At 36.6% G+C, this 12,751-nt stretch overlaps 1 protein-coding gene across 1 annotated transcript in view; it reads right to left on the reverse strand.

Annotated features, from left to right (window-relative positions):
* LOC130861025 (phospholipid-transporting ATPase ABCA3-like) overlaps positions 1-12,751 on the reverse strand; it is a 216,268-nt gene that overhangs the window by 175,334 nt on the left and 28,183 nt on the right. The window contains exons 4-5 of the mRNA XM_057749529.1: positions 7,827-7,959; positions 4,321-4,580 (exon numbers count right to left, since the gene is read on the reverse strand). Of these exons, the coding sequence (XP_057605512.1) occupies positions 4,321-4,580; positions 7,827-7,959 (393 nt within the window). The remainder of the gene's footprint in view (positions 1-4,320; positions 4,581-7,826; positions 7,960-12,751) is intronic.

Raw genomic sequence — 12,751 nt, forward strand, 5'->3', positions numbered from 1 at the left:
AATCCCACGACCTGGGTCTCTTAAACGTAACATCAACATGAATAAAGCTAAAATTGACAACTAAAAGGAAAAATTAGACAACTCAGTAATCAATAAACTTAGGGAGGTATTTAACATACTTCTCACAATAACTGATAACAACTAATAGATAAAACATAATAACAGCTAACAGATAAAACACATTATTCATGTTGTTAAAGACCTGAACAACATGAATAACGAAGCTGATATAACATGTACAGAAAACTGTACCCTTTGAATGCTCAGCATACATTGCTTTTCAGTGCACATGTGCACGCAGAACATTTGTTAAAATTGGCTATATTCTAGCCCACGTTTCATCAAGATTTTAGAAGACTGAAATAAAAGACTGGCACCTAGTATGTTGTTGCTGTGTGTTTTAAAACACATTAAAAACCATTCTGTTCTATTAAGTTCACAATAGTCTAAATAAAGCCTTTCAAAATCCACTATATGATCCTTGACCAAAATACAGATTACAAGCATTCAGGAAACATTTTTATTCTTCTCATGTAATGATCTGAGAATTATGCTTTCTCTGGTTTTCAAAACAGAGGTTAATGATTTAGTAAACATCAATGTACATTAATTGTATGCCCTTTTAGGGAGGGGTTACCTATACTTTTCTTTGATATCTGTGAAGATTTTTTTATTTCAACCACATCAACTAATATTGATGACTTCTATTGCCATTATGAAGATACATCACGATTTTAATGAACTGTCAGCTTTTTATCCTTAAAAAGCAACCGCTAAAACTATTTAAAACTTAGAATGATCCTTGAAATTTTCTAATTGTCCTGTAGGTCAAAGAAAAAATTAACGAGGATAATTAGAAACTACTTTGAACTATATGATAAAGAAAACACTGTGTTTCAACTTATAGGTTGTAACTAAAGTTATGAGTAGAGGTAAATTTAGAGGTTAGAAAAAAAGAAGGTTTAATGAACAACAAGGAAACAAATATGGGGAAACTCATCCAGCAAAGGCTGGCCACAAAAAGCACGAATTATAAAGGAAAAAATTTTATTACATTAAAAGTAAGACCTTTTATAAGCCCAAAGACACAATTATGGCAAGTTACAGATTAGGGAAAATATTTGCAATACCTATATCACACAAAGGACTTGTGTCCAAAATACATAAAGAATGCTTGCAAATCAATTTAAAAAAGATACACAACCCAATAGAAAAATGGAGGAAAGACTTCTGAATACACACTTCACAAAAAAGAATATCCATGTAGCCAAAAAGCAGGTGAAAAGGTGTTCAACATCATTAGTTCACAAAGAAAATCAAATTAAAACCACAATGAGATACCACTATACCCCTTCCAGAATGGTTGAAATTTTAAAAGGCTAACACCACCAAATAGCTTATGGAGCAAGAGTAACTCTCTTACGTTATTGATAAGAGAATTAATTGGCACACACTTCGGAAAAAACATTTGACTTTATTTAACAAGGTTGAAGATTTACTTTATACTTTATACTCCACCAATCTCAATCCTAGGTATATGCCCAACAGAAATATGTGCATCAAAATATTTACATTGGCTTACTGTAATAGCCCAATGTTTGAGCAACCAAATATTCATCAACAGTAGAGTGAAAAATTGTGACATATTCATAAAATGTCACACACAGCAATGAAAATGACCAAATTACATCTACACAGAAGAACATCAATAACTCCCACTGATACAAAAGGATAGCTATTGTGTGATTCTATTTAAATAAAGTTTTAAAACCAGGCCACCCTAATACATGGTTTTAGAATTTAAATAGTAACTATTTTTGGAGAAGAGAGACGATGTCATAATTTAGATGGGGTACCAGGGTGTGCAAATTGCTGGCAATATTCTATTTCTTGGCTGGCATATTAGTTACGTGAGCGTGTTCATCTTTCAATGATCTGTACACATAGGTATGTGTATTTTATATGTATTTATTTTATATTTCAATTCAAATTTAAAAAGTGAAAAACTAAAAAATAAATAATTTAAACTACGTGATTGAAATTTGTGTAACACTTCCTGGAGATACAAAGAGAAAAACTAGTAAGTTGAAGTTGAAAGTTGAAAATAGATTTCAAGGAGATTACATACTAATTAGGAAAAAATGAGAAAAAGATATATAGTTAGAGAAAATAAAGTGAAGAATGGTACAAAATGAACCATTTTGGGATCAAGGGGAAAGGATTTAATGTGAAGTAAGACTAAAGGGAGAGAGTGGCTAAGGAAACCAATGAGAAGACTTCTGAAATAGCTAGGTGATGAAAAAATAATGAGCTTGAACTGGAAAATGACATTTCCACAAATGAAGAGAGAGAGGCAGAATGTATGCTGGTTGACATATGCTGCACACAGGGGACAAAGGGAGTGGAGAGATAACTAATGTTGATAGCTACATAATATTTCCTATGCACTAACTAATAATATCTCTTTAATTGTCACAACAACTCTATGTGGTAGGAGTATTTTAATCTCCATTTTACAGATGAGGCACAGAGAAATGAAGAAAGTTACCCAAAAGTTATAGGGTCAGGAAATGGCAGCACTCATATACTATGCATTAGTGTATATATATATATACACATACATACACACACACATATACATATGTGTATATATATATATATAGTATACTATACTGATAAGACTTAGGTTTTAAGCCTGGGTAATTTGGGGGATGATAATTTCATTATTATAACTAGGAAACCTGGGAAGAAGAGCAATCCTTTACCAGAAGAATGTTTTTTTCTTTCTATCCCATTCTGTCTTCATTAAACTCCAGCATCACTGTCCCTTCAGAAAACAATGCTTATTTCCTCACCTAAACATAGTTTGATAAGTAATCTTCAAAATACCTTAAGAACAACCTGATATGTGGAAAAGAAAGTCACTGAAAGAAGTGTGTGCAAAATTCTAGAATTTGAAGTTAATTATGTACATATCCATTTCCACAGATTCCTACGTCCTAAATGTTTCTTAAACTCTTCCCTCTATATTCCTATATACTAAACTGCCTTAGCTCAGGCCCTCCCTGCTGTTCCCCTGGTCTGTTAAAATTAGCTCATAATTGGTTCCTCACCTTCAGTCTTGCCTATATTGTCAAACTCTGTCAGCAAAGAAAGGCCTGTGTGCCAAATCCAGCCCGCAGACTGCCTTAGCGTGCCTTGTGAGCTAGGAATGGTTTTCACATTTCTAAATTAACAACAACAAAAAATAATAAAAAATAAAAAATAAAATAAACAAAACTAGAGAAGGATATGTGACAGAGATGCAGGTGGCCCACAAGTCTAAAATATTTACTACCTGTATTTCCCACAAAAAGCCTGCCAAGCCCTAATCTAAGCTATCCTCCATATCCCTCTCCCGAGTCATTTTTCTGAAAGCAACACTGATGGGAATACACAGGGTTTCAAAATCCATCCCCCAGTGCTGTCCACCTAGTGAAATCCTATTATTTTTCATTGCCCAGATCAAGGATCTACCCCTTACTATTTCAAGAATAACTTTTTCCACACCCTTAGGTACTTATAATATTATAAAAGTAACTCAATTTATTAATATCTCCTCAACTAAACCTTTAACAATTTGTGAATAGGAATTATGTCTTCTTTTTAACTACCATTTGTTGAGTGCTTACTATAGGTCACAGACCTAGATACTTTTGAAAATAACATCTCATTTAATCCCCCTGATAACCCAAGAAATTAGGTTTTTTTACATTTGAGGAAACAGGTTATGATCACAGAGTTAATAACTAGTGGAGCCAAGATTTAAACCTAAGATCTACCAAAGTCTCTGGAACAAAGTAGGTAATTAATAAATAAATGTTGACCAAGTTAATGCGTAGATGGGTAAATTAATGGCTTTCTCTCTGACTTTAGAGCCACTGCTCTTTATAATATGGTCTTGATTTGACTTAATGTTGAAAAGATTCTCAAATCTTGGAATTGAAGTGTATCTTAGGGTCATCTAATTCAAGAGCTCATATGATTATTTCTTCATTGCTCATTTTATTGCAAAGAAGATTCAGGAAATTTAATATATGATCTCTCTTCATAATATTCTTGTCAAATAGTCAATAAAACTACAAGCCAGGTCAAGAATTTGGATGAGAGAAAAACATCAGAAAATTGACAAATGACATAGCATATACTCTATACGCAATTTATATTTGTATATTGCTACTGTGATATAACCATTCACCAATGCCAAATGTATAGAAATAGTCCAAACCTGCACACAAATCTGTTCCACAGGCCCAAAATGTTAAAAGAAAATAAAGTTACCTTTAATCTGGTTTCCTTTTCCATAACAATAGTCCTGATAAGTGTAAGTTCCGTTAGAGAAAACATAAGTAAAACTACCAAAGGGAAAATAGCTGTGAAAATGTGCATAAATGAATCACTATAAAAAGCGGGGTATGGAAATCTCTTAACAAAGATGGTGACATTTTCAAACATCATTTCTGCAGCTCTCTCATTATGGTACACCATGATGGCCTTGTCTAAGGCATGCTGCACAAGCAAGAATCCTTCTTTGTAGTACCCTAAATGAGAAAACAAAGGTCATCAAGTTCAGTATATTAGGAAACAGCCACGCAAACAAAGAAGGCAAATTCAGGTAATTCAAATCTTTTAGCTCATAAAACAAAGCAAACTCACAAAACTTATAGTAATTTGGAACACAAACAGATAATAAATAACATGCAATTGTATTACTATCTTCCCCAAACTAAGATACTGCATCTAAATGGTAAGTTGCTTTATGCAATTTTATCAGCCAAAAGAAATGAGAATTCAAGAAAATATCATACATACTGCTCTATACTGGACATATGCATAGAAATGAAGCTCAAAACAAGAAGTGATATAATCCCATTTACAATAGCATCAAAAAAAATAAACTGCAAAGGAATAAATTTGAACAGGAGGTAAATTATTTGTACACTGAAAACTACAAAGCTTTGCTGAAACAAATTAAAGAAGACACAAATAAATTAAAAGACGTCCTGTGTTCATGAATTGGAAGACTTAATATTGTTAAAATATTCATACTAACCAAAAGCATCTACAGATTCAATGTAATCTCTATCAAAATCCCAAAGGCATTTTTTTGTAGAAATAGAAAAAAAATCCTAAAATGCATATGAAATTGCAAAGGACTCTGAGTAGCCAAGACAGTCTTGAGCAAGAACACTTGCTCCTGTGAGCTGAAGGACTCACACTTCCTGATTTCAAAGTATATTACAAAGTTACAGTAATCAAAAGAGTATGGTATTGGCATAAAGACAGACAGAGACAAATGGAAAAGAACAGACAACCCAGAAATAAACTCTCATATATGGTCAAATGATTTTCCACAAGTGCACTGGGGGAAAAGACAGTATCTTCAAAACAAATGGTGCTGGATAAACTGAAATCCACATGCAAAAGAATGAAGTTGGATCCTTACCTCATACCATAATCAAAAATTAAATCAAAATGGATTAAACAGCTAAACATAGACCTGAAACTGCAAAACTCTTAGAAGAAAACATAGGACAAAATCTTCATGACATTGGATTTGACAATGATTTCTCAGATATGACACCCAAGGTACAGTGGACAAAAGCAAAAATAGACAAAGGAGATTACATCAAACAAAAATTTCTGTGCAGCAAAGGAAACAATCAAGAGTGAAAAGACAACCTATAAAATGGGAGAAAATATTCATAAACCACAGAACTGATAAAGTGTTAATATCCAGAATATATAAAGAACTTCTAAAACTCAACAGCAAGTAAACAACCATGTTAAAACAGACAAATGACTTGAACAGACATTTCTCCAAAGAAAATATACCACTGGCCAAAAAGTACATGAAAAAAAAAATGGTCAACTTCACTCGTTATCAGGGAAATGGATATCAAAACCACAATGAGATACTACCTCACACCTGTCATGATGGACATTACCAAAAAAAAAAAACAAAAATAAAACAAAACAAAAAAAACCCATAAAATAACAAATTTTTGTGAGGATGTAAGGAAATTGGAATTCTTGTGAACTATTGGTGGAAATATAAAATGGCACATCTGCAATGGAAAACAGTATGGGGGTTTCTCAAAATATTAAAAATAATTACCATATGATCCAGCAATCCCACTTTTTGGTATATATCTAAAAGAATTGAAAATAGGATCTCAAAGAGATATTTGCACACCCATGTTTATTGCAGCATTATTCACAATAGCCAAGAGGTGCAAGCAACCTAAATGTTCTTTGGTAGATGAATGGATAAACAAAATGTGGTATATACATAAAGTGGAATATTATTCAGCCTTGAAAAAGAAGGAAATTCTGTCATATGCCACAATATGGATGAAACTTGAGGACATTTTGCACAAAAAGGCAAAGAATGTATGATTCCACTTAGATCAGGTAACTAGACTAGTCAAATTCACAGAAACAGAAGGTAGAATGGTGGTTTCCAAGGGCTGGAGGGAGGGGAAAATGAGGAATTGTTGTCTAATGGGTTTTAGTTTTGCAAGATTAAAAAGTTCTAGAGATCTGTTGCCCAATAATGTGCCTTTATTGTGCACTTAAAAATAAGAAGATGGATCTCATGTTAAGTATGCTTACTACAAGTTTTGAAAATCTCACTTTCAAATTTCACTAAACTAATTCTGATCTTCTCTCCCACCACTTATCTCAGTTGATTTAATTGGTCCCAGTCCTAATAATAGGATTTTAGTGTTGAAAGGGACCTAAAAGGTTACTTAGTCCACTCATTTTTCACATTAAGAAACTTGGACCAGAGTGTTTAAGATCATAAAGCTACTGAGTCTGAGCAAAAAACATCAAATCACCTGACTCCCTGTCACTTACTATATTGCCATTACCAAAAAAGAGTGTCTCTTCACACTAATTTTTAATATTAATTTGCTTTGCAGTGTCATTCAATAACTGGAATTTGCCTATTTTCTTTCTTGTTTTATGGAAGTTTTTTTTTTTTAAGGAAAACCTCCCTCCAGGAATAACATCCATTTAAATGTTTTTATGCAACCAACACTTCTGTTTAGTTTAAAACTACTTTTATTTTTTCACCAAGATCATGCTATTTTCAATTAACTTACTTTCACAAACTATACTTAGTATGCAGCACATTAATTTTAAAATAGGCCACTTTTGATTGCAGAAATATTCAAAATGTTTTTGATAAAAATGACAAGGCACTGCACAATCCCACCACTCTAATTTAACTGTTTTCATTTTCAGGCAGTTATTCCAATTTTTATGCAGATCCTTACACATTTTCATAATTCTAAACATATGGCTCCAAATTTATCAGGCCTGGTAATGATTATTTTTAATCACTATACAGTAGTCTGTCAAACTGATATATCATCCCTAAAGTTAACCTATGTAATTTAAAAATAATTTAAAATTATCATTGCATACTTAAAAACCATTCAACCCCAAAAATAATTCAGAACCATAAGTATGCAGACAAAATTAGTAAATGAAGATGTGTCTATTAAGTCAGCAGAGCCAACATTTACCACATAAGATTGTTAAATGCATGGGTATACATTGATAAAAGTTCAGGAAATGATCTAAGGCAATATAAAGATTTTTTCAAATGTATAAGGTTTTCTGTGTGCTTGTTTTTATGATAAAAATTAAAGTTAAAAAATTTATTGTCACAATTAATGAATAAACAACTTTCTTATATGCTGAAAAAAAAAGTCACACATGTTTAATGACTGCCAGCTTGCAACCAAAATAATAAGTATGATTAAGAATGTGCTCACCAGGATCTCCCCCATCTGTCTGAGCCAGGTTCCTGGGTCCTTGAGAAGGTACTACTGGAAAGAGAAGACCTGTATTCCATTTAGCTTCTTGTGAAGAACTGCTGTAAATACTAAAACGCAGATGATATTTTACCTAGAATGAACAATAAGTAGAAAACAAACATTTTAAACCAATGAACACTAAAAAGCAAATATTAGCGGTGAAAGGAAAACAAAATACAAAGTTAAAAGTTGTGTTTTGAACTACCAAATGTAAAATAGATAGCTAGTGGGAAGTTGCTGTATAACAAAGGGAGATCAACTCGTTGATGGTGATGCCTTAGAGGGCCAGGAAAGGGAGGGTGGGAGGGAGTCACAGGAGGGAGGGGATATGGGAATATATGTATAAATACAGCTGATTCACTTTGGTGTACCTCAAAAACTGGTACAAGAGTGTAAAGTAATTATATTCCAATAAAGAGCTTTAAAAAAAAAAGAAAAGAAAGGAAGTTACTATAAAAAAAAAAAGTTGTGTTTTGAGGACAAGTGAGCAATTCAGAATTCTAAATGATGAGAAACAACAGTATCACTGTCACAAGGGACAAGTAGCAAGACTCACGTGCTATAAATTACAGTCATAATTTGAAACTGACTAAACTTATATGTGTCCTCTTTCATCTTCAAGGCATTTTGCCTTTGAGTTTCAAAGACACAATGGTGGTAACTTCTTTGATCATTATGAATGTATTTTCTAAACCCACAATTAGCCTGCCTATTGGTGAAAATTCAGAAAGTTTAGTAATTTCATTTCCCATTATGTTAGGCAAATATGGTAGGGCAAAAAAATATCTCCCTCTTCAAACAATGAATGATACAGAAGGAAAAAAAAAACCCAGATTAAGAAGAGGAGGGATGATAACATTTAAATGTGGAATGTTGCATACTTTAAGTATCAAATTAAAATATAATGATATACTGTTTCTGAAGAGCTAAGTAAACTTTAGGGTAAGTTATGGCAGAATCTGAGTAGCTTAACAAGACAAAAGACTACTGTTGCCAATGATCAAGGAAGGAGAACAGAGAAACCAGTAAGGTGAGAAGGAACATGCAAGTGCACTATGTCGAGGTAAACATTCATATAATTCAGTTATTTAAAAGCAAAGTTTTAGGGAAAAGATGGCAGTGAAGTAGAAGGGCATGGAATGCATCCCTCTCTACAAATGCATCAGGAATACACCAAAAGACACAATAATTCCCACAGAAAACCAGCTGAACACCAGCAGAAGACCTTGGACACCTGAAAGGACTATAAAGATCCTGACAGAACTGGGTAGGACAGAGGAAAAAAAAAAAAAGGAGAAAGAGGAGGAGAAGAAAGGAAAGGGACGGGTCCCACACCCTGGGGCAGGGGGAGCTGAAACAGAGGGGAGATTGCCATATTTGGGGAAACGTCCCTTATCTGACAGGGAAACCCCTTCTCCAATGAAGAATTTCATTGGGTCAGAAGGGAAGAATTTGGGACTGTTCAAAGAGGGTGAAGCAGCTGATCTGTGGCAGCTGGGAAAGAGTGAGAAACACATGGAGGGTCTGCACCACAGCTCAGCAAGTCCAGACTGAGACGTGGGTTCACAGCTGAACAGGGGGTCTGGGAGCTGGAATGTGGGAACTGGAGAACTGGTTCAGAGTGAGAAACATTGTTGGCTGTGGGGAGACGGACTGAGAGGACAGGAGGAAAGAAATCTGCAGTGGAGAATGCCTACTGAGGAAAGCTGGGCAGCGGCCATGGTGGTGGCTCAATACTGCTGACTCAAAAGCAGGGGGGGGGAGGAACCATGGGTGTAGTCTCTCCTTTGGCATCTGCGACAGACAAAGGGAGGCCCCCTCTGGGCCTGGCTATCCCAGTTGACAAGGGATAACAAAGGCCCCCTGGCAGGGCTGTCCTGGAGTGCCTGCAGCCAAGAACCAGAAGTCCACAGAGTGGCCAGCTCTGGAGACATTCTCTTTACACCTGAGCCACCAGCTTCCCTCTGTAATACGCACTGCCACTGCTGCCCAGGCTCCCACAACCCAGGCAGGGCACTATGGCAGAGTCATATGCAGGGCAGAGGAGCCATGGTTGTAGCCTCTCTCTCTCAGCCTGAGCCACCAGCTTCCCTCTGCAATAGGCACCGCCACCACCACCTGGGCTCCCACGACCCAGGCAGGGCACTACTGCTCAATTACTCCCAGGGAAAGGAACCACTATTGTACCTTCTCTCTCCCCACACACCAGCACTTACAGGCAAACAATAAAGGAAGCTCTGCTGGTCGCAGAGTAATACAAAAAGCCCAAAGTGGGTAGAAGGACACTTACATCTGAGACTCCAAGGAAACAGAAACATTAATAACTCTATTGAGGGAGAAAAAGATGGCGGCGAAGTAGAGGGATGTGGAATGCATCTCTCTCCACAGATGCATTGGGAATGCACCAAAAGATGCAATAATTCCCACAGAGAACCAACTGAACACCAGCAGATGACCTCAGACACCAGAAAGGACCACAAGGAGCCCAACATAACCGGTAGGGAGGTATCTACGATGGCTCAAAGAGGGTGAAGCAGTGGAGCCGTGGCAGATGGGAGGGAGTGAGAAACATATGGAGGGTCTGCACCGCAGCTCAGCATTCCCAGACTGAGACGTCGATTCACAGCTGAACAGAGGGTCCGGGAGTGGGAGCGTGGGAAACAGATAGCTGGTTCAGGGTGAGAAATATTGTTGCCAGTAAGGTGATGGACAGAGAGGACAGGAGGGAAGAGGTCCGCGGCGAAGAGTGCCTGCCCCTGAGAGCTGCCCGACCATGATGGCGGCTGGATACTGCAGGCTCACGGGCAGGAGGGGGGGGGGAGGAGCCGCAGGCATAGCCTCTCTCTCTCTCTTTGGGCCGCCTCTGCAACAGCAGTGGAGAGACGCCCTGTGGGCCACCTAAGGCTCTCAGAGATAACAAGTACCCTCAGGCACTCGGGCGGGGCTGTATTAAAACCCCTTGGAATGAGGCAGCAGGGAGGCTGCAGAGAAAAAAAAAAAAAAAAAAACCCGAGAGAGGCCCAACTCTGAGACTTTCTGTTTACACCTGAGCCACCAGTGTCCCTCTGCAACAGGCACCTCCAAACCCAACTGAAACAACAGTGTGCCACTTCTCACTCACTCCCAGGGAAAAGAGCCACTATTGTACCCTCTCCCTCCCCACACACTGATGCTTACAGACAAACAATAAAGGAAGCTCTGCAGGCCACAGAATAATGCAAAAAAATCCAAAGTGAATAGAATGACACTTACAGCTGAGACTCTAAGAAAACAGAAATATTATTGGAAATTAGTCTGAGGCTTGGACAGTCTTCTATAAACATCTCTATCGCCAGGACAAGCAACCCCAAAAGTTTGGACAACCATGAGGAAACAAAGAAACACCATGCAGGCAAAGGAGCAGGAAAAAAACCCACAAGACCAAATAAATGAGGAGGAAATAGGAAAAATGCCTGAAAAAGAATTTAGAGTAATGATAGTAAAAATGATACAAAATCTCGATAACAAAATAGAGAAAGTACAAGAAACAGTTCATAAGAACTCAGAAAAACAAACAGCAATGGATAACAAAATAACTGAAATTAAAAATACTCTAGATGCTATAACCAGCAGAATGACTGAGGCAGAAGAACAAATAAGTGAGTTGGAAGATAGAATGGGGGAAATAAACGCCACAGAGCAGGAAAAAGAAAAAAGAATAAAAAGACTAGAAGACAGTCTCAGAGACCTCAGTGATAACATTAAGCACACCAACATTCGAATTATAGGTATCCCAGAAGAAGAAGAAAACAAGAAAGGGTCTGAGAAAATATTTGAAGAGGTTATAGTGGAAAACTTCCCCAACATGGGAAAGGAAATAATTCACCAAGTCCAAGAAGCACAGAGAGTCCCATACAGAATAAATCCAAGGAGAAATACACCAAGGCACATATTAATCAAATTAACAAAAATTAAACACAAAGAAAAAATATTAAAAGCAGCAAGAGAAAAGCAACAAATAATATCTAAGGGAAAACCCATAAGGATAACAGCTGACCTTTCTGCAGAAACTCTGCAGGCCAGAAGGGAGTGGCAGGAAATACCGAAAGTCCTGAAAGAGAGAAACCTACAGCCAAGAATACTCTACCCAGCAAGAATTTCATTCAGATTTGAGGGAGAAATCAAAAGCTTTCCAGACAAGCAAAAGTTAAGAGAATTCAGCACCACCAAACCAGCCTTACAACAAGTGCTAAAGGAACTTCTCTAAGTAGGAAACACAAGAAAAGGAAAACACCTACAAATACAAACCCAAAACAATTAAGAAAATGGGAATTGGAACACACATGTCAATAATCACCTTAAATGTAAATGGATTAAATGCTCCAACCAAAAGACACAGACTGGCTGAATGGATACAAAAACAAGACCCTTCTATATGCTGCCCACAAGAAACCCACTTCAGACCTAGGGATACATATAGACTGAAAGTAAAGGGATGGAAAAAGATATTCCATGCAAATGGAAGCCAAAAGAAAGCTGGTGTAGCAAAACTCATATCAGACAAATTAGACTTGAAAGTAAAGACTATTAAAAGAGACAAGGAAGGACACTACCTAATGATCAAGGGATCCATTCAAGAAGAACATAACACAATGGTAAATATCTATGCCCCCAACATAGGAGCACCTCAATACATAAGGAAAATGCTAACAGCCATAAAAGGGGACATCAACAGTAACACAATAATAGTGGGACACTTGAACACTCCACTTACATCAATGGACAGATCATCCAAACAGAAAATAAATAAAGACACACAAGCTTTAAATGACACATTAGACCATCTCGACTTAATTGATATTTATAGGATATTCCATCCAAAAACGACAGAATACACTTTCTTC

The sequence above is a fragment of the Hippopotamus amphibius genome, chromosome 9 (assembly GCF_030028045.1).
Source record: "Hippopotamus amphibius kiboko isolate mHipAmp2 chromosome 9, mHipAmp2.hap2, whole genome shotgun sequence".
NCBI classification, from domain to species: Eukaryota; Metazoa; Chordata; class Mammalia; order Artiodactyla; family Hippopotamidae; genus Hippopotamus; species Hippopotamus amphibius.